Source organism: Apis mellifera, linkage group LG15 (assembly GCF_003254395.2).
Source record: "Apis mellifera strain DH4 linkage group LG15, Amel_HAv3.1, whole genome shotgun sequence".
Classification (NCBI taxonomy): Eukaryota; Metazoa; Arthropoda; class Insecta; order Hymenoptera; family Apidae; genus Apis; species Apis mellifera.
In genome coordinates, this window is record NC_037652.1 from 5,329,935 (window position 1) to 5,353,533 (window position 23,599).

The 23,599-nt window shown below is 27.0% G+C and overlaps 1 protein-coding gene and 1 long non-coding RNA gene across 6 annotated transcripts in view; one reads left to right on the forward strand and one right to left on the reverse strand.

The window, feature by feature from the left end:
• Positions 1-12,736, reverse strand: part of LOC408536 (angiotensin-converting enzyme) — a 53,943-nt gene extending 41,207 nt beyond the window's left edge. For 2 of the 5 annotated variants that reach the window (XM_016916818.2, XM_016916819.2), the window contains exons 1-2: positions 1,050-1,091; positions 448-690 (exon numbers count right to left, since the gene is read on the reverse strand). In XM_016916818.2, the coding sequence (XP_016772307.1) occupies positions 448-690; positions 1,050-1,076 (270 nt within the window). In that variant the 5' untranslated portion in view covers positions 1,077-1,091. Of the gene's footprint in view, positions 1-447; positions 691-1,049; positions 1,092-1,718; positions 1,886-12,676 lie in introns of those variants that run through there. The other 3 variants (XM_006561047.2, XM_006561046.3, XM_392082.7) reach the window with 3 other exon arrangements.
• On the forward strand, positions 1,959-6,118 carry LOC107965631. Its single transcript, XR_001705769.2, has 3 exons — positions 1,959-2,253; positions 2,315-2,405; positions 2,555-6,118. It is a non-coding gene; the product is annotated as an uncharacterized LOC107965631 (long non-coding RNA).
• Positions 12,737-23,599: the final 10,863 nt, after the last annotated feature.

The following is a 23,599-nucleotide window of genomic DNA, read 5'->3' on the forward strand; positions in this document are numbered from 1 at the left end:
TATTATGTCTTACGTCTGATGAGAAAAGGATATGAAAAATGTTCGAACAATTTTTGTAATTGATTGTTGAAGATATCTCGAGATACTTTGAGAAATTTGGAATTATTTATTAATCGTGTGGATTATCGAGACGAATGAGAATATGAATAATTTCCAAATTGAACGTTTTGTTAAGCGACGAGGATAATTAAGTCGATGGTCGTTAGTTTATGAGGTTGAATTAATTCCAACCGTGTTCATTGCGGTTAATTGGTGACTTTCGGAATGGAAAGAAAGAAAGTTGAATGATAACGAATCCGATGATAAACCGGATCTTTTACCGAAACTCGAGAATTTTTATCGCGTATGCGGGTGTTTCGGTCACGAATTCGTAGAAATTGTAAACTCAAATTCCACACGGGTGGAATTTTAAACAGGATTGAACAATATGCCGGTGAATATACTCACCGCCTGTATCTGCGTGTACTCGTTCACGTCCGTCTCGTAGGACCATTGCGCAGCCACATTTGCGCTGCATCTCTCGGTACCAAGGAAGTCCAATCTTGCTAAAATGTCTTGCAGCTCACCCTCCGTAGGCGGAAGCCGCCTGCCGAAATTACCGCGGGAATTCTCGTTCAAGGACGGTATATCCAGCTGACCGTGAACCAAGGAAAATAAAGAAGGGAAAAGAAGAATCCAGGAAGGCGTCATCTGAAAAATAATAAGATGAAAAAGTTAGAAACAATCATAATCCACGAGCAGAAATTTCTTTCACATTTCTTTCCTAATGTGTTTCCATCGATCGCTATTACGCCAATGGAAGATATTTGTGGCGCCAATATTGATATATCGATAGATATACGTTCGATAAAAATGACGAACTGTTCTTTTCAATGTTACACACGATTCGTTTCTTCCGTTTCAAAAATATATCGAGAACAATGAACCTGAAAATTGTTTAAAAATTTGAAAATTTGATTCCAAATTAATTACTCAATCCGATAAAGATAAAAATTGCGCGATTTGAAATAACAGACGAATTTGAATTATCATTAATGGCAGATGTTTACATTGTTTCCGTAAATCACGCGTTGCATTACGAGCGGCACGTTTACGTGCAATTGATTTGTCGATTACTTCTCGGTCGCGTTATTACGTCTCCGCGTTACGTATTTCCTCCTTTCAGCGAATGAAAGGCTATTCATGCAAAGTAGTGGGTCATCTACGATCGCGCACCGATCCTGCAACCTTGAACGTTTGCATCCTCGAGCACGATTGCGATGCAATTTAATCAACGCGTGAGAAACTTGCTCCATATATGTATATATTAATCACGGATTTCTCGATTAGCCTCCATTCAATCCTCGTATTTTTTTTTATTAAATTCATGCACTTCTATTAAGAATCTTCGCCTCAAAGAAAAATCTCATTATCCATTGGAAAACATATACGTTTTAGAAGAATTGTACAATTCCACCACGTCGAATCTTAAGAAAGAAACTCAAACTTCAAATCCATGCACTTTCTCTCTCACAACAACAACAAACTCACGAAACCAATTAACAGATTCACCGACCCATACATCAACCCCTCCCCGAATTTCCATCCCATTCACGTGTGCAACACTTTCACCCTCCTACAGAAACCTTCTTCCACGTTCCTTCCACATTCCTCCAATTCCGAAACGTTCTCATCGGCGAATAAGTCGACGACGAATTCAAAGGGAGGAAGAGACTTACTACTACCGATATTTTCATCCCCTGAACGGCCCGAGAACGTTAATTTCTCTCGTTTCTGGCGAAAGATCGAGCCGATCTCACGATTCTGGACAATGAGACGCGGCGATGATTGTTGTTGACGAGCGGCAGTTTCGTTCTGCCGTTGCTAAAAGCCTCGTGGCCGACGCCAAGTGTATATTTATCCCTGCGAAGCAGTTCGACCACGGGGGAGGTCATCCGTGGCGAGAGGTGGGGATCCGCGAGTGCACACCTTGTTGTGTGTCGTCGCGTCGTGGAGGATGTCGTCGATTCGTGGGACAAGCGTGGGAGGATGGTGGAATTGGGGGAAGGGCCTTGGGAAATATTGGTGGAAAAAGAGATGACATTTTTGCCAAAGATAGGATCGAGCTCGTCAAAGTGGTCCATCGTCGAGGAAGACGATCGATAAGAAGGAAACTTAAGCAATGGAAGAATGTTAGAATCTTTCGTTTTTGTCTATAGTGATTCTGAGTAAAGAAGAAGAAGTGAAAACGAAAAATTTAACATTTGAGATCAGGTATTATTGTATTGATTTTTCTGCAATGAATTTTTTTCTCACGATGTAAATACAGTTTTAGTTGCAGGATTGAGGATAATATTGAAGATTTATGAGGCTGAGTTTATGATGTGGACTAAAATCATCGGCACGAATCCATTTAGATCAAATAGGTCAGAGTTTTTGCCGGTCTTTTTATTCCGAATGACGTTGTCTCTTCTAATGCATAATAGTTATATCTATATTTTTTTCCTTATAGTATTACTTTTAAAACCTTCGTTTAAATTAACCACCATTCGTTCATTTTTTTTCTTTTTTCAAGTAATTGAAAATTACATTAAGAGAAGAGTTGACTCATATTGATGGAAATCTCATACGTTGATTAAGAAGAAGTTCGATGGAGGGACGTTGCTAGACGAAAACAGGCCAGTGAGAAGGCTACGAAGGAATCGAGGATCAACATGTTGTCGATTACGAAAGCTCCAAGCTCTCACGTTGACAACCGTCGTCCTACACGTCGTCGACCTCTCTCTCAATGAGCCTCATTGTCTGGGAACCAGGCACGCGCCTCTTTTGCATCTTGTGACAATTTTTACATTCGTCCTTCGGCCCATTGCATCCATCGTTTTCGTCTCGAAGGATCGATTATTAAAAAGTCGAGACTCGTTTTTCGATAAGTCGGAAAATTTTGGAAAATTTATTAATCTTTGCCAGAAGACTACTCGAAAGGGTTTCACTGTGATTATTACAGTAATCGATCAAAATTGATAGAAGATGGGATGGATGGAAGATAGATCGAGACTCACGAATGATGGATGACGGGGGTAGAATAGATGTTATTTTCGATAGATTAAGGGATGCTTGAAATGGAAGAAGATAAGAATCGTCCGTTTATTTGATTGCGAAAGAAGTTGCAGAAGCGTTAGGAAGTGACTATTGAAAAATATTGACGATAAAAAAGAAACTAATAACAGGATTTGCATATGAAACATCAATCGACGAATTCTACGAAAGTGGAAAAAAAAAAATGAGTCGATTCACGCGAATGATTCATCGCTATCCGTATGCCTAATTACGCAATTATCTTTGAGAGAGAATCTGATCGGTGTTGCTTCCTGCTTCGACTGCCTGTACCTCCCTGAGAATTTTTAAACACCATTGTGTCACCGTCGCATCAGCCTTTAATTGAAATCGTGACTCATAATTTTGCAAGTTTTTAATAAACGTTGCAATGGTCGTGAGAAGCCGACAGGGTTGAAATTGCACGTTTAATACTCATTGTTCGACAGTCGACTTTTCGACTCGTCGTGATTAATCTTCCTCCGTTTCTATTTTTTTTTTCTTTTTCAAGCGGATGATGATTCAGTATTTTCAATGGTACGAGATAATCGCTACGTCTAGTCGACGTAAAATTAATCGTAAAGATTCTCGTTTCCGAATTTATCACAATTCTTAATAATTCTTAATAACTAATCAGTCGATATTATTACATCGTTATTAACAATCAATTCCGATTCCGTGATTCACAATTTTGTAAATAATATGATAAAAACCGTGGGAAGAAAACGAATGATTAGCATTGATTCGAGCGAGCATTCGTCCAAGGTGATCGCCATGCACTCGTTTTCATCGATCGAATGAAACGTGCGTCCACATGATGCGTGACGCATCATCTCGACGGCGATTAAACCCATAGAGATCGGCAAGAAATCCGATAAACAACCGCACCCTGCCGAGGATAGTCTCACGATGATTTGAAAAATGGCTAACATCTATCGTTTTATAGTACCTCAGACCTTGAATCACTGTCGGCGAAGTTTCGCTATTCGTGTATACGTTTTATTCCACGTATAATTGAGCTAACTTGCTTGCGCAACGCATTGGGAATTGTAAAATTGTTATAAGTTAACTTTTGTTTCCCGCGAGGAAACAATTTCATCCATGCGCATTCTAAATTCTAAATCCTTTTTCGTCGAGCTTTGCCAAAACATATTTGTATTAATATAAATAAGATCTATTCTAAGATCTTCGATCCTTCCGTCTAAGAGATGGAAATTCTAAAAATAGATTTTATTTAATCTCTTTAATTGTTCAAAGCAAGCGATTTACCATTTAAGTTTCGAAAAATACAAGATCACGTATCCAATGCGCACGTAACCAATTACCGGGGTCTTTGCAAGAAAAATTGAATTAACGCGAAGAAGGAATTAACGAAACGCAAATTCAGGCCTCTCAATGCCGTACCAGATGCGGTAACGCAATATCGTGGTTTTTACTTTAAAAGCGCGCCTCGTGTTCTCCCAGCACAACTTCGACAATGCTAATCCTGTCAAGAGATAAAAGGTACACCGATCCCACGCACTGGCCCCAATTCTGGGTTCAAGTACGCCGCCGTTTACGAGACGCATCCATGCGTTTCTTCGACTTTTTTTTTTTGCCCGTAGTTGATACATCTTTGAGTATATTATCCTTTTCGCGTTAAAAAAACGTATAAAGATAGAATCCTATTTTATTCGCATAACAGAAGAAAGATTTTTCATTCAAGTAATTGGAATTTAGATTCATATGTTATATCTTGTGATCTCTATCTTGAATATATTTTCTAAAGAATTTTTTATTCTCATCTTATTCTTTTTTTTTTCTATCACTTTGTATGTTTCTCTTATTTCATTATTCTTCGTTTGAAAATCAAAGTTATGCGATATAAAACAGGTCTATTTGCGAAGCAAATTATGCAAAGAGGGAATCGTAAGATTTATTAACTAACGATTTAAATATTTCCACTTTAAATACAATAACAAAGTGATACGTAACGTTTACATTTACAAAAGATTGAGCTAACTAATACATAATATATACGTTTGTCGAGGAATGTAACAAAAAATAATCTCCATGATATTTCCTCAACATTTCCTTAACGTTATCTACCTTACCATCGAATCTTCATCTAAATTTATTTTTTACATTCACCTCTTTCGATATACACACGATTGCAAATCATCTTTCACATCGCACTACGAGCCACAATACAGAAAACGGCGATTGTACAGCGTTAGGACAAGGCAACCGATGAAACGTGGGAAAACGGTGATACGTGTTACCGGTATTACGCGAGCACGCTCAAGAATTATTCAAAATGCAACGTTATGAAGACGGCAAGGCCGAATCGACTAAATGATTGAATCCTTTTTATCGATCACCCCGTCAGTTTGGGTGAAGGTTAACGACGCGTTCGCGGAAATGGAAAAACGAAGAGAGGAAAAGAAGCTCGTAATCAGAATTAAGATTCAATGTGATAGATTTAATTGTAAAAAGAAACATTTTTAAAATGATCTTTTTTATTGCGTTTCATCTCTGTTCTGAAATTTGAATGAAATATGCCATACCTTTGGACGAGTTGTAATTTGTGAATACTTTGTTTCATAGCCGAAACACGACACTGTCGGGACAATTTAATAACTTGAACTTCGTTGACGCTTGAATAATGATATCAAATAATGTCTGTGTCTTTTTATTCTTTATTACTCTTCTACCTGGTAAATCGATGTAAGGATTAAATTTAATAAACAGTAAAAGATATTTTTTTCTTTTAAAAGAATATAAAACTCTTACTTTTAGTTAATTTTTCTATATATATATAATAAAGTGGAGATCTTCGTGTATCGCGCAATGCTCCAGTGTGCACGACTTTTTTATTCTATGACAATTTTCACTATGTTTTCACTACGTAGTCATTAAACGTGATTGCACATTCTCGTTTATGTCTGTTTCGAATCGTGATGATTAGGCAATCTTCAAGCTTCTTTTCCCAGTATAAAATAAATACTATATGTGTAAATTTAAAAAAATATGAATCATGGACAATATTAGAAACGCATATAAAACGCTTGGAATAATATAAAATACAGCGATTAATTTTATCTTTGACCGAAGATTAAAGTCGGTAAATACAATTAGAATAATTATTTTTGTTCGTGGATCAATTATCAGTAGAAAAAAAATCATCGTTTACGATGTGATTAATAACAATTAAAGTGATTACTTACCATTAATACGATCATTTGCAAAGGAAGAATCATGGAATAAGAATGCAGATGTTATGTAAAGAAAACCATAAAACTTCGATAAAGAAACGGAAGAGATAAATAGCCGTTTTATTGAATACTTTTGATTCGATCATTGCCCTCATTTTTTTCCTTTGTATTATCTTTTGTACGCTTTTAAACCATTGTCTGTGAAGACACGTATTCAATACATTCTTACATTATTCCATAATATCTCTTCCTGTCTATATAGTTTTCTTTCTTCGAGTTTTCAATGTAAATCGTCTTATTTTTGACGTGCAAATCACAATAAAGTGGCGTGTTTCTGAATGACTATCATCCAAATCGTTGGTTGCAAGGATATCTATTTCTTGATTCATAATTACTCAGATGCGGTAATTAGAAATTCTTTTAGTTGTGATATGAGAACAAATGTAATTATACATATGTATAATTATTCCATTATTGGATGAACAAAAAAATGAAATAGTATTACGAACACGAGCATAAAAATATAAATATCTTAACGATTTAACAATTATTCATGAATGTTATATAATGCGGTTTAGAAAAGAATTTCATTAATTCAATCGTATTATTTTTAATCATGTAAATTTTAATTTACCTATGTTATAATAATCTTTAATTTAAATTATAGTGTGAAATAATCATATGACAATTGAAAAATTGTCATTAAAATTTCGTCTTTTTCTTCTGCATTAAATTAAAATATTTATTTATAATAATTTTCATTCTGTAGAAAATTTTCAAAACTAAGACTATAATTTTGAACTAACTATAATTTATTATAGTATATATATATATATATATAATATATGTATGGAATTGTAACAGAAAATTATACCAGAGAATTCTAAATTGAATAATTTTTCGTTATTTTCTGAAAATTGCATATATATTTTTGAAATTTAGAACTGTGAATATTTTTTCATGAAAAATCGTGGAAGAATAACTTTCTTGAATTCTAAGATATCAAATGATATACTCTGTTGTTTACTAATCACGTTCGCCTATTATTTGTTACATGAGATCATGTTGTTATACAAAGAAGTTTCACTTGGAACATAGTCCAGGAAGTGAAAAGAGAACTGAAGAGAGAGGTAAAATCGTTATAAAATATGTACTTCTATTTCTTTGTATCTTTGAAATCAAATTTAATTATTTGGAAATTTAATATATCATTTTATTTCAGTTAGATTTAAATTCAGAATTTCAGAAGAGATCTATGTAAAACTGCACATTTGAATAATGTAATGAATATTCTTCAATATACATGTAGTAACAAATCTGTAAAACAACCGTTTTCAGCAGAAGTCTTCTTTATGTACTGTGGATAAGAAAGGATTAAAATTTTAATGAAATTTTTTTACAAACAAAGAATAGAATAATCGTGACATCTTACGGGAAATACATTATTTATATTAGATAGTCTGTATTACCGACTTCAGGGAAAAAGAGATAGTTTTTTCTTTTCGAATTTATGTTACTGTAAATGCATACAATTTATTATTTAAAAAATAAAAATACAGACAGTAAAAAAATTTGTAAAAAATATATATTATAATTTTTAAAAATGAAAATAAAAATGTTATCACTAACATTTTAAATTTACTTAATATCATCTAATTTATTTTTTAGCCAAAACTTAATTTAAAATAATTTTAAACTTACAATTTTTATTTTCTTTTTTTGTAAATATTTTTTCTATATATATATATATATATAGAATAAATTTAAAATTTCCCAAAATAATAATATGTAGATATAATCCTAATAAAAGAATCCTAATAAAAGGATTACATGATATTAATAAAATTAGATGATATTAAGAAAAAAAAAACATTGAAATACAAGTATCTTTTGATTCACATAAACTATGCAAGACGTTCTGAAACAAATAAAACTCCAAACATAAATATTATAAAATATGATAACAATATAATTATTAATTACTGACAGAAATATTACATTTTCTTGAAAATGTACTTAAATTTGCATACATAACAGCAATAACCAGTGTAAACTTCTCGATTGCTGTCATATAATCACCTTTGTATATATAGCTTATTCAGCTACATCAAGTGATCCAGGAAATGGAATTTCCACATAATTTCAGTGGAAGAGAATTGGGCATTTAACGTTCGTAACACTACTTGACAAACGCGATTAGCTTTTGACGCAACACTACTCTCAAAAACAAATTAAACAAAAATTATTGATATTAAAAATATTACGACTAATTATTCCAATAAAAAAAAAATTTAAAAAAAATAATATAAATTTAAATTCAATTTCATAAAAAACTATATAAACTAATACAAACGCGATATTCATTTTAACGCAACGCTAATTCAACCCGTTCTTTTATTAACCAATCGCAACACTAAAAAAATAAAAAATCGCGATGCCCAGATGACGAATGGATTTGGACAATTTGGCCGGCATGCAAATCGGCCAGACGATACAACATAAACTACTACGTACTAAAACGAGCACAGTGACAAAACAGTAACAATGACTTCCCATTCTTTGGACCCAGGCAAGATCCAAAAGATGAGAAATCATTTGTTGCAGCCCTCTTGGTGACAGTTTGTCGGGCCTCTTCGACTTCTTTCTTCGGGCGCAATGCCCGCTGAAACTTAAATCTAGGCTCGAGATTCGCTGATCGAAAATCCAAGAAAAGAAAAAGTCTAAATCGCGGAAACTAAGTGCACATGGACGACCAATGATCGTGGTAGATTATTGGCCGTACACGAGCAGAATCTCGAGCGCAACGTTCGTTTCGAAAACATTCGCGACCGCGATCGCGAAAATTCGAAAAATCGACAGACAAAGCCAAAATACGAGTGGCATGCTCCAGCTTCGTTCCAGCTTCATCCTCGATCGTTCAAATTATATTTCCTGAAACAGATTGCCACGCGAAAACGCGCCTACCCGATCAGAGACTGTGACAATCTGCCCGGCCCTACCTACTTATGATTAACAGTCACACCAGAAGTAGACTACCTATCCTACCTAACGCTATATTTAAAAAATGGCAAAACAGGCACACCAACACACTCATTCCACGAATCTCACGCATAATACTCGAGCGCAAAATGCCTACACTAGGGAAAACGTCCCGGGACGTCTCCGACACTCGAGCTTGGCACGCTACTCGCATACTCTAACTTTACGTACCATTTTCCTGAAATCGACTGACGATGGTTAGCGACCATTGCGTGAAACGTGAAAAAACTAGTATATATTTTAATTTACAATTTAAATTATGAATATTCATAAATTATAATATTCACTAAAAAAGAATCATATGCCTTCATCTTTTAAAGAAATGTTAAATCTTAACGATAGAATTTTTGTATTATTATTATAATCTGATAATAAAATAAATTAAAATTATTATTTATATAAAATAAAATTTATATATTACGAATTGAAATAAAATTATGAATGTAATAATGAAAACGACGCAATTCCACAGCCTAACCATACACACATATGTGGAAAATACGTCGTGCACAATACACTAACACATCGTCAGTCGCTGAAAAATTTGTATTAAGTTATAAACTAGTGTCATCATGCCCATCGCCATTTTCTCACCCAAGTAACACCTGAGCACGTGAGTGAGTTCCTGACAATGAACATGGAAAGGATTAAATCTGAAAATCCTGAGCTATAAAAATATTAATATATTTTCTTTCTAACGGACTAAAATCACTCTCAAACTTGATTTCAGATATTCCTATTTAATTTTAAATTTTAATAACGTTATTTTAACGAAACCTTTATTAATTATTGAAATTTTAATATTAAATAAAAAAAATAAAGAAACAAAGAAATTTATTTATGAAAAAACAATCTTAATATAAAATATAATAATTGATTCTATTAAAATATATAATTGATTCTATATGAAGTAAACCCTCAGGCGACTTCGTCATCAAAGCATATTTTTAAAAAATTCGAAAATCGTGTTCAAAATCATATTGCTGCCTTGATTTCGAAATTTACCTGTCGCGAAATGTCTTCTTGCACATAAAATTTAACATATTTTTATACAAAAGGAATGAAACTTTATAATTTTTAGGTTACAAATCTCATTAAGTTCATGATATGAAAGTCATTATGAAATGAAATTAGAAACAATTTATTAACGAATTGATAATAATATGCATTTTTATATCAATCACTATATAATAATTGCGACGAAATCGGAGGATATCCGATTTCTTTACAATTATTCATTATTTATTCAAATATTTATGCTTTGATTATTGATAATTCATGGTAATATTTAATTTTTTTAAATATTTATATTGAAAAAAGGCATTCAAACTATCAATATCATGATGATCAATACCATTATTAAAAGCAATCATTAATATCATTTATCATTCAAGAACGCGACGTGCAAGAAAACCCTATCCTGAATTAATAAATAAAATATACAAGAAAAAATGTTACTATTCACGATAATAAATACTCGCGGTCATTGTGCTCGTACAAAAATCTACGTATACAACCAGTCACCCGTGTCGATTTGGATCTTTCATCCTACGACATGATTGAGTAACTGGAGGAACATAAATGCATGCGACTCACCAATCGATGCGAAGAATCTGCATTGCTATCTATCCATCCTATTATCCATAGGATGTCAAGTATCAAGAATGAAGAAGTGGAGACTGTAACAAAATGGAATATCATAATTTAATTATTGATTATTTGAAAAAGTTAAAATAAGTGTAAAATATATAAAAACAATTACCTTTTCACGAATGAGTGTTTTATCCTCTTGAAAACACTGATTCTATCACGCGTCGAAAATGAATATTAAAAAAAAAAGAAAATAAAAAAAAATTATTAACGCGTTCGTTTAATTTATCTTCGACGAACAAACACTGATTCTAATTTTACGAACAAATAAATTTAATTAGAGCTATTATGCTCTAAAATATTAAAAAACAGTTATTAAGCAAACACTGAATCTACTAACCGCATTGCGCGCGGTTACAAAAATTCTCTGAAAATAAATTTGTATTAATAATGTCAGAAATTTATAGAAAAAGAAGCAAAATCCTTCTATATTATCCTTCTTTTTCTTTTCGAATATTTGTTTCAGAAAATGTCAATTAATATAAATATCATTTTGTTATAGATTATAGATTGATTATTATTAATTATTAAGAATAAAAATTTCACACCTATATAAATATATAATATATTCTTTTAAAATATTATTTATTTATATAGACGTATTAATATTAATATTTGTAGTGAATATTCATCATAAAAATCTAAGTATACTTTAAAGTATACTTTGAAATATCACACAAATGTCAAATAGAAACAAAATAATTATATACAGCAATCAAACTTCATTTTGAAAAATTATAATGGCGTCCATATTGAAACTTTTCCCGCCTTTGAAGTTCAACCAGGGTTCTGAGTAAATAACCTGTACAAAAAGAATAAAAATATACGCATAAAATCTATAAAATTAATCATCAATCGACAATAATAATCAAGCACAAATTCCATCTTAAAAAATTATAATACGAACGCTAGCTGAAATTATATACCTAGTGAATAAATGAGTAAAGAATAAAATAAATAATTTAACATATGAAAAATTATTAATTATAATAATCTTATTTAGTTGAATAATAATGTACGAATAATAATAATATATATTAATATGGAAGAATATACATATTGCGAACGAACAACGAACAAATCACACAACAAATCAAGAGAAAAATGAAACAAAAATGGAACTACCACAAGAATATCGATACACAATGACGCATCGCGTCATAATTTCGATTATCGAATCGCGAATTTCTTTGGGAGAAAAGGAGGAGGGGGAGGGAGGGGTACGCGACAAGTTGAAACACGTCGAAACTTGTTGAGCATCATAGGAACACGAACTTGAACGAATTTCTTGGAAAAACAATATTATGAAGAAAATATCGGTCTTCAACGATAACGAGAGAAAAAAGACATCAACACTACAGAGAGACGTATTTACGAGAGACGCATTTAAGAAAGACGCAATACGTATCACTTATTATATTTTAACTAGACAAAATAAAATTAATTTTCTACAATTCTTACATTAATATGGACAAAAGAATTATGAAAATAAAAAAAAGATATAAAAAAAAATTATATTAAAACGACGCAAAAAGTGATTTCAAATCTCGATTCAACGAAGCACGAATCGTTCGACGGTAACGATCGACGAAAGAACAAAAAAAGTGCTCAAGACATTAATTAATTCCGTCATTACAATAAATACGTGATAAATGGATTATTAAATAAACGAAACTTATAATAATTTAACTAAATTCGATAATAAAATATAAATTACTTACTGCGAAGTCGAATCGCCGAAGCCGATCACGCGTCTTGACACGATGACTTTCCACACTCGACTGACGCCGCGCGCCAAAATTCTCCTACCAGCTCGCTGATTGGTTGACATTGTAAGCCAATTCGATAATCGAAATCGCACGAAATATATTAATTACAAAACATATTTTAATTATTTTAATTAATAATATTATTAAGAAAAATTTATTTATTTATTTTTCTAATTTTTAATTTATTCATTTTACTTTTATATTTATATTCTTTTATTAATTCATTTATTTATTTATTAATTTATCGATTATCGATTATCGATTTATCGATTTATTTATTTATACATTTTTTTATTCTTTTATATATGTATTTTATTTATTTATTTATTCATACTTTCATTTATTTAATCATTTATACATATTTTTATTCATTTCTCTATTTCTATTGAGCATTTTTTTATTTACTGCTTTATTCTACCCAAATAATTACATTATTTTATTAATATATTTATTTACACATCTATTTATTTAATTTATCTCTTTATTTCTGCACTTATTTGTTTATTCATTTATATATTTCCTTTGAACATATATTTATTTAATTATTTCAATTTATTTTCCATTTATAATTGCATAAATATATTTATTTTATTAATATATTTTATATTATTATTGTATTACATATTTATATTATATTATATTATATTTTATTATATTATATATTTATATTATTTTATTAATATATTTATTTACACATTTATTTATTTAATTTATCTCTTTATTTCTGCACTTATTTGTTTATTCATTTATATATTTCCTTTGAACATATATTTATTTAATTATTTCAATTTATTTTCCATTTATAATTGCATAAATATATTTATTTTATTAATATATTTTATATTATTATTATATTATATATTTATATTATATTATATTATTTTATATTATATTATTTAAATTATTTTATTAATATATTTATTTACACATTTATTTATTTAATTTATCTCTTTATTTCTGCACTTATTTGTTTATTCATTTATATATTTCCTATGAACATATATTTATTCAATTGTTTCAATTTATTTTCCACTTATATTTGCATAAATATATTTATTTTATTATATATTTATATTAATATATTTTATATTATTATTATATTATATTATATTTTATTATATTATATATTTATATTATTTTATTAATATATTTATTTACATATTTATTTATTTAATTTATCTCTTTATTTCTGCACTTATTTGTTTATTCATTTATATATTTTCTTTGAACATATATTTATTCAATTGTTTAAATTTATTTTCCACTTATAATTGCATAAATATATTTATTTTATTATATATTTATATTAATATATTTTATATTATTATTATATTATATTATATTTTATTATATTATATATTTATATTATTTTATTAATATATTTATTTACACATTTATTTATTTAATTTATCTCTTTATTTCTGCACTTATTTGTTTATTCATTTCTATATTTCCTTTGAACATATATTTATTCAATTGTTTCAATTTATTTTCCACTTATAATTGCATAAATATATTTATTTTATTATATATTTATATTATTTTATTAATATATTTATTTACACATTTATTTATTTAATTTATCTCTTTATTTCTGCACTTATTTGTTTATTCATTTATATATTTCCTTTGAACATATATTATTTATTCAATTGTTTCAATTTATTTTCCATTTATAATTGCATAAATATATTTATTTTATTATATATTTATATTAATATATTTTATATTTTTATTATATTATATTATATTTTATTATATTATATATTTATATTATTTTATTAATATATTTATTTACACATTTATTTATTTAATTTATCTCTTTATTTCTGCACTTATTTGTTTATTCATTTATATATTTCCTTTGAACATATATTTATTCAATTTTTTCAATTTATTTTCCACTTATAATTGCATAAATATATTTATTTTATTAATATATTTTATATTATTATTATATTATATATTTATATTATATTATATTATTTTATATTATATTATTTAAATTATTTTATTAATATATTTATTTACACATTTATTTATTTAATTTATCTCTTTATTTCTGCACTTATTTGTTTATTCATTTATATATTTCCTTTGAACATATATTTATTCAATTGTTTCAATTTATTTTCCACTTATAATTGCATAAATATATTTATTTTATTATATATTTATATTAATATATTTTATATTTTTATTATATTATATTATATTTTATTATATTATATATTTATATTATTTTATTAATATATTTATTTACATATTTATTTATTTAATTTATCTCTTTATTTCTGCACTTATTTGTTTATTCACTTATATATTTCCTTTAACATATATTTATTCAATTATTTCAATATTTATTTTCCACTTACAATTGCATCATTTTATTAATATATTTACTTACACATTTATTTATTTAATTTTATAAATATAATTTAAATATCTCTTTATTTGTTCATTTATTTATTTCTATATTTTCTTTAAACACATTATCCTTATTATTCAATTCTTTATTCCATCAATAATTACATCATTTTATTTATATATTATTATATCATTTTCTTTTCATTTATTTAATTATTTATTTATTTATTCATTTATTTATTCATTCTTCCATTTGAACACTTTTTTGTTCACTTTTTCATTGTATCCTTTAACAAATGCACCACTTTATTATTCTTCTTATTTATTCTTTCACTTATTTAATCATTTATTCATTTAATTATTAATATAATTATTTATTTTTCTAGTTACTTTGAACACTTTTTATTCACTCTTTTATTCTATTTTTATTTTATTCTATGTATTTATAATTGCATCATTTCATTATTATATTATTATATCATTTTCTCTTTCATTCATTTAATTATTTACTTATTTATCCATTTATTCATTTTTCTATTTCAATATTTTTTTGTTCATTGTATTTTTCTTTTTCATTGTATCCTTTAATAAAAGCATCACTTTATTATTTTTTTTTATTCTTTCACTTATTTAATCATTTATTCATTTAATTATCAATATATTTATTTATTTTTTTATTTACTTTGAACAATTATTATTTTCTTTTTATTTTTTTTGTTCACTTTTTTATTCTACACACTTATAATTGCATCATTTTATTAATTTACTTATCTATTATAATATTTATTTATTTAATCATTTATTCCATTGTTTATCTGCTCATCACTCATTTTTTATTATATAATTATTTGTTTGTATATTTTTTTGTATAATTCTCTATGCTCCCCAAATTAACCTATATATGCATCACTTTTATCATTTATTTCTTTATGTATTTACATGCTTTATTTATTTATTATTTATTTTATTAGTTATGCATTTTATTTTTTAAGTAATTTTTATTCATATGTAAATTTCCTTAATCATATGCATTAATTGATTCACTTACTTATTTATTCATTATTATTATTATTAATATCGCTCTAATTTTAATTTATCTGGATATTTATTTTTTGGTCTTTATTTCTCATTTATTTATTGTGTTATGATCTATTTCTTCATTTATTTATTTAGATACATTATATAATATATATTATATATTTTTATGTATATATTCTATATTTATATATTATATATATATTTGTTTTCATTTATAATTTTTTATAATACTTTATTTATTATTATTATTACATAAGATATTAAATAAGTAATATAAAATAATAAAATTAGCATTTTTATTATTATTATCTGCAAATTTTCATCAAACTCTTATACTAAGTTGTTTTTATATTCTTTTAAGATAAATTCAAGTGTATTACATTATATCATAATTTTTATTGTATAATTATAGTAGATAATTACATAATTTATAATAATTTATAAATGAATACTTGAATTGTATATTATGAATAATTTATGAATAGTTATGAATATATGTATATATACATACTTGTTTATAAATAAATATATATGAATATACAAATATATTTTCAAATAAATGAATAATTGAATAATTCAATAAATTAAAAAATAAATGTTTAAAATAAATCAATAATTGAATAAACATAAAATAAACTGATAAATAAATGAATTAATAAGTCATAAGAATAATAATGTATAAAAAATAAAGAGAAAAGAAAATAAAGTTTCTCAAAAAATATAAAAATAATTGATAAAAATAAAAGAATAAATAAATGCATAAATGCATAATAGAAATATAAATAAGTAAATAAGTAGACTGATGCATATATAAATCAATTTAAAGAATAAAAGAAAAAAACTTACATAAAAGGAAAGCTATTCTACAAAAAGATGAATACGTATGAATGAATAAATGAATGGATGAACAATGAAATAATTAAATAAATAAAAAGTAAATAAAGATAACAATAAAATCATGCATATATAAAAATATAGAATAAAGAATATGCAAAAAATTGTTTAAAAAAATAGCAAAAAGAAATAAATGTGTGGATAAATAAATAAATAATGTAATAAACGATAATAAATAATTAATAATTAAATAAATCAAATCTAAATACTTCAATCAAATTAAATTAATAAAGTACAATTACAAGTGTATAAAATAAAAACATGAACAAAAAAATGTTCAAAGTAAATAGAAAAATAAGTAAATATATTAATAATTAAATGAATAAATGATTAAATAAGTGAAAGAATAAATAAGAAGAATAATAAAGTGGTGCATTTGTTAAAAGATACAATGAAAAAGTGAATAAAAAAGTGTTCAAATGGAAGAATGAAAAATAAATGAATAAATAAATAAATGAATAAATAAATAAATAATTAAATAAATGAAAAGAAAATGATATAATAATATATAAATAAAATGATGTAATTATAAATAGATGGAATAAAGAATTGAATAATAAGAATAATGTGTTTAAAGAAAATATAGAAATAAATAAATGAACAAATAAAGAGACAAATTAAATAAATAAATGTGTAAGTAAATATATTAATAAAATGATGCAATTATAAGTGGAAAATAAATATTGAAATAATTGAATAAATATATGTTCAAAGGAAATATATAAGTGAATAAACAAATAAGTGCAGAAATAAAGAGGTAAATTAAATAAATAAATGTGTAAATAAATATATTAATAAAATAATATAAATATATAATAAAATAAATATATTTATGCAATTATAAGTGGAAAATAAATTGAAACAATTGAATAAATATATGTTCAAAGGAAATATATAAATGAATAAACAAATAAGTGCAGAAATAAAGAGATAAATTAAATAAATAAATGTGTAAATAAATATATTAATAAAATAATATAAATATATAATATAATAAAATATAATATAATATAATATAAATATGTAATACAATAATAATATAAAATATATTAATAAAATAAATATATTTATGCAATTATAAATGGAAAATAAATTGAAATAATTAAATAAATATATGTTCAAAGGAAATATATAAATGAATAAACAAATAAGTGCAGAAATAAAGAGATAAATTAAATAAATAGATGTGTAAATAAATATATTAATAAAATAATGTAATTATAAGTGGGTAGAATAAAGCAGTAAATAAAAAAATGCTCAATAGAAATAGAGAAATGAATAAAAATATGTATAAATGATTAAATAAATGAAAGTATGAATAAATAAATAAATAAAATACATATATAAAAGAATAAAAAATGTATAAATAAATAAATCGATAAATCGATAATCGATAATCGATAAATTAATAAATAAATAAATGAATTAATAAAAGAATATAAATATAAAAGTAAAATGAATAAATTAAAAATTAGAAAAATAAATAAATAAATTTTTCTTAATAATATTATTAATTAAAATAATTAAAATATGTTTTGTAATTAATATATTTCGTGCGATTTCGATTATCGAATTGGCTTACAATGTCAACCAATCAGCGAGCTGGTAGGAGAATTTTGGCGCGCGGCGTCAGTCGAGTGTGGAAAGTCATCGTGTCAAGACGCGTGATCGGCTTCGGCGATTCGACTTCGCAGTAAGTAATTTATATTTTATTATCGAATTTAGTTAAATTATTATAAGTTTCGTTTATTTAATAATCCATTTATCACGTATTTATTGTAATGACGGAATTAATTAATGTCTTGAGCACTTTTTTTGTTCTTTCGTCGATCGTTACCGTCGAACGATTCGTGCTTCGTTGAATCGAGATTTGAAATCACTTTTTGCGTCGTTTTAATATAATTTTTTTTTATATCTTTTTTTTATTTTCATAATTCTTTTGTCCATATTAATGTAAGAATTGTAGAAAATTAATTTTATTTTGTCTAGTTAAAATATAATAAGTGATACGTATTGCGTCTTTCTTAAATGCGTCTCTCGTAAATACGTCTCTCTGTAGTGTTGATGTCTTTTTTCTCTCGTTATCGTTGAAGACCGATATTTTCTTCATAATATTGTTTTTCCAAGAAATTCGTTCAAGTTCGTGTTCCTATGATGCTCAACAAGTTTCGACGTGTTTCAACTTGTCGCGTACCCCTCCCTCCCCCTCCTCCTTTTCTCCCAAAGAAATTCGCGATTCGATAATCGAAATTATGACGCGATGCGTCATTGTGTATCGATATTCTTGTGGTAGTTCCATTTTTGTTTCATTTTTCTCTTGATTTGTTGTGTGATTTGTTCGTTGTTCGTTCGCAATATGTATATTCTTCCATATTAATATATATTATTATTATTCGTACATTATTATTCAACTAAATAAGATTATTATAATTAATAATTTTTCATATGTTAAATTATTTATTTTATTCTTTACTCATTTATTCACTAGGTATATAATTTCAGCTAGCGTTCGTATTATAATTTTTTAAGATGGAATTTGTGCTTGATTATTATTGTCGATTGATGATTAATTTTATAGATTTTATGCGTATATTTTTATTCTTTTTGTACAGGTTATTTACTCAGAACCCTGGTTGAACTTCAAAGGCGGGAAAAGTTTCAATATGGACGCCATTATAATTTTTCAAAATGAAGTTTGATTGCTGTATATAATTATTTTGTTTCTATTTGACATTTGTGTGATATTTCAAAGTATACTTTAAAGTATACTTAGATTTTTATGATGAATATTCACTACAAATATTAATATTAATACGTCTATATAAATAAATAATATTTTAAAAGAATATATTATATATTTATATAGGTGTGAAATTTTTATTCTTAATAATTAATAATAATCAATCTATAATCTATAACAAAATGATATTTATATTAATTGACATTTTCTGAAACAAATATTCGAAAAGAAAAAGAAGGATAATATAGAAGGATTTTGCTTCTTTTTCTATAAATTTCTGACATTATTAATACAAATTTATTTTCAGAGAATTTTTGTAACCGCGCGCAATGCGGTTAGTAGATTCAGTGTTTGCTTAATAACTGTTTTTTAATATTTTAGAGCATAATAGCTCTAATTAAATTTATTTGTTCGTAAAATTAGAATCAGTGTTTGTTCGTCGAAGATAAATTAAACGAACGCGTTAATAATTTTTTTTTATTTTCTTTTTTTTTTTAATATTCATTTTCGACGCGTGATAGAATCAGTGTTTTCAAGAGGATAAAACACTCATTCGTGAAAAGGTAATTGTTTTTATATATTTTACACTTATTTTAACTTTTTCAAATAATCAATAATTAAATTATGATATTCCATTTTGTTACAGTCTCCACTTCTTCATTCTTGATACTTGACATCCTATGGATAATAGGATGGATAGATAGCAATGCAGATTCTTCGCATCGATTGGTGAGTCGCATGCATTTATGTTCCTCCAGTTACTCAATCATGTCGTAGGATGAAAGATCCAAATCGACACGGGTGACTGGTTGTATACGTAGATTTTTGTACGAGCACAATGACCGCGAGTATTTATTATCGTGAATAGTAACATTTTTTCTTGTATATTTTATTTATTAATTCAGGATAGGGTTTTCTTGCACGTCGCGTTCTTGAATGATAAATGATATTAATGATTGCTTTTAATAATGGTATTGATCATCATGATATTGATAGTTTGAATGCCTTTTTTCAATATAAATATTTAAAAAAATTAAATATTACCATGAATTATCAATAATCAAAGCATAAATATTTGAATAAATAATGAATAATTGTAAAGAAATCGGATATCCTCCGATTTCGTCGCAATTATTATATAGTGATTGATATAAAAATGCATATTATTATCAATTCGTTAATAAATTGTTTCTAATTTCATTTCATAATGACTTTCATATCATGAACTTAATGAGATTTGTAACCTAAAAATTATAAAGTTTCATTCCTTTTGTATAAAAATATGTTAAATTTTATGTGCAAGAAGACATTTCGCGACAGGTAAATTTCGAAATCAAGGCAGCAATATGATTTTGAACACGATTTTCGAATTTTTTAAAAATATGCTTTGATGACGAAGTCGCCTGAGGGTTTACTTCATATAGAATCAATTATATATTTTAATAGAATCAATTATTATATTTTATATTAAGATTGTTTTTTCATAAATAAATTTCTTTGTTTCTTTATTTTTTTTATTTAATATTAAAATTTCAATAATTAATAAAGGTTTCGTTAAAATAACGTTATTAAAATTTAAAATTAAATAGGAATATCTGAAATCAAGTTTGAGAGTGATTTTAGTCCGTTAGAAAGAAAATATATTAATATTTTTATAGCTCAGGATTTTCAGATTTAATCCTTTCCATGTTCATTGTCAGGAACTCACTCACGTGCTCAGGTGTTACTTGGGTGAGAAAATGGCGATGGGCATGATGACACTAGTTTATAACTTAATACAAATTTTTCAGCGACTGACGATGTGTTAGTGTATTGTGCACGACGTATTTTCCACATATGTGTGTATGGTTAGGCTGTGGAATTGCGTCGTTTTCATTATTACATTCATAATTTTATTTCAATTCGTAATATATAAATTTTATTTTATATAAATAATAATTTTAATTTATTTTATTATCAGATTATAATAATAATACAAAAATTCTATCGTTAAGATTTAACATTTCTTTAAAAGATGAAGGCATATGATTCTTTTTTAGTGAATATTATAATTTATGAATATTCATAATTTAAATTGTAAATTAAAATATATACTAGTTTTTTCACGTTTCACGCAATGGTCGCTAACCATCGTCAGTCGATTTCAGGAAAATGGTACGTAAAGTTAGAGTATGCGAGTAGCGTGCCAAGCTCGAGTGTCGGAGACGTCCCGGGACGTTTTCCCTAGTGTAGGCATTTTGCGCTCGAGTATTATGCGTGAGATTCGTGGAATGAGTGTGTTGGTGTGCCTGTTTTGCCATTTTTTAAATATAGCGTTAGGTAGGATAGGTAGTCTACTTCTGGTGTGACTGTTAATCATAAGTAGGTAGGGCCGGGCAGATTGTCACAGTCTCTGATCGGGTAGGCGCGTTTTCGCGTGGCAATCTGTTTCAGGAAATATAATTTGAACGATCGAGGATGAAGCTGGAACGAAGCTGGAGCATGCCACTCGTATTTTGGCTTTGTCTGTCGATTTTTCGAATTTTCGCGATCGCGGTCGCGAATGTTTTCGAAACGAACGTTGCGCTCGAGATTCTGCTCGTGTACGGCCAATAATCTACCACGATCATTGGTCGTCCATGTGCACTTAGTTTCCGCGATTTAGACTTTTTCTTTTCTTGGATTTTCGATCAGCGAATCTCGAGCCTAGATTTAAGTTTCAGCGGGCATTGCGCCCGAAGAAAGAAGTCGAAGAGGCCCGACAAACTGTCACCAAGAGGGCTGCAACAAATGATTTCTCATCTTTTGGATCTTGCCTGGGTCCAAAGAATGGGAAGTCATTGTTACTGTTTTGTCACTGTGCTCGTTTTAGTACGTAGTAGTTTATGTTGTATCGTCTGGCCGATTTGCATGCCGGCCCATCGTCCAAATCCATTCGTCATCTGGGCATCGCGATTTTTTATTTTTATTAGTGTTGCGATTGATTAATAAAAAAACGGGTTGAATTAGCGTTGCGTTAAAATGAAAATCGCGTTTGCATTAGTTTGTATATTTTTTTATGAAATTGAATTTAAATTTATATTATTTTTCTTTAAATTCTTTCAATAATTAATCGTAATATTTTTAATATCGATGATTTTTGTTTAATTTGTTTTTGAGAGTAGTGTTGCGTCGAAAGATAATCGCGTTTGTCAAGTAGTGTTACGAACGTTAAATGCCCAATTCTCTTCCACTGAAATTGTGTGGAAATTCCAGTTCCTGGATCACTTGACGTAGCTCAATAAGTTACGTACAAAGGTGATTGTATATATGTAGTATATTGTATATATGTGATTGTATAAATGTAGTATTTTTATTGTTAGGATAAAAGTAGTAGGTATATTTTTTAAATTTGTATTAATCCTTTGTAATCTTTTTCAGAATGTATTGCCATGTGAAATCATTCAATGGATTTTTAGAATATCTTTTTCTTTTCTTGTATTGAGATTCTTTTATATTTCAGGTATAATTTCAATATCTCCAAGTTATTGTCTTGAGAAGTTGTAAATCTCTTCTAACGGTTTATATATAGGGATGCAATAAAATAAAAATTTTAAGTTCCTAAGTATTTGTACGGTAAAAGGTAAATGGATGGATTGTATGATATTTACAGTTAGGTATTTTCAAATTTAGTTAAGCGAAGGATTAAGTCTCAATGTAGTTTTAGAATGTTAGTAAATGGTTTGTAAAGTTGCTACTGTAGAAATAATATTTAATGTAAACTACATTTATAAATGTATAAAAAATGGTGTTAATATTCTGAGTAATTTGTTAGTTGTATTGAGAGAGGTGATAATCAATAATATAAGAATAATTTT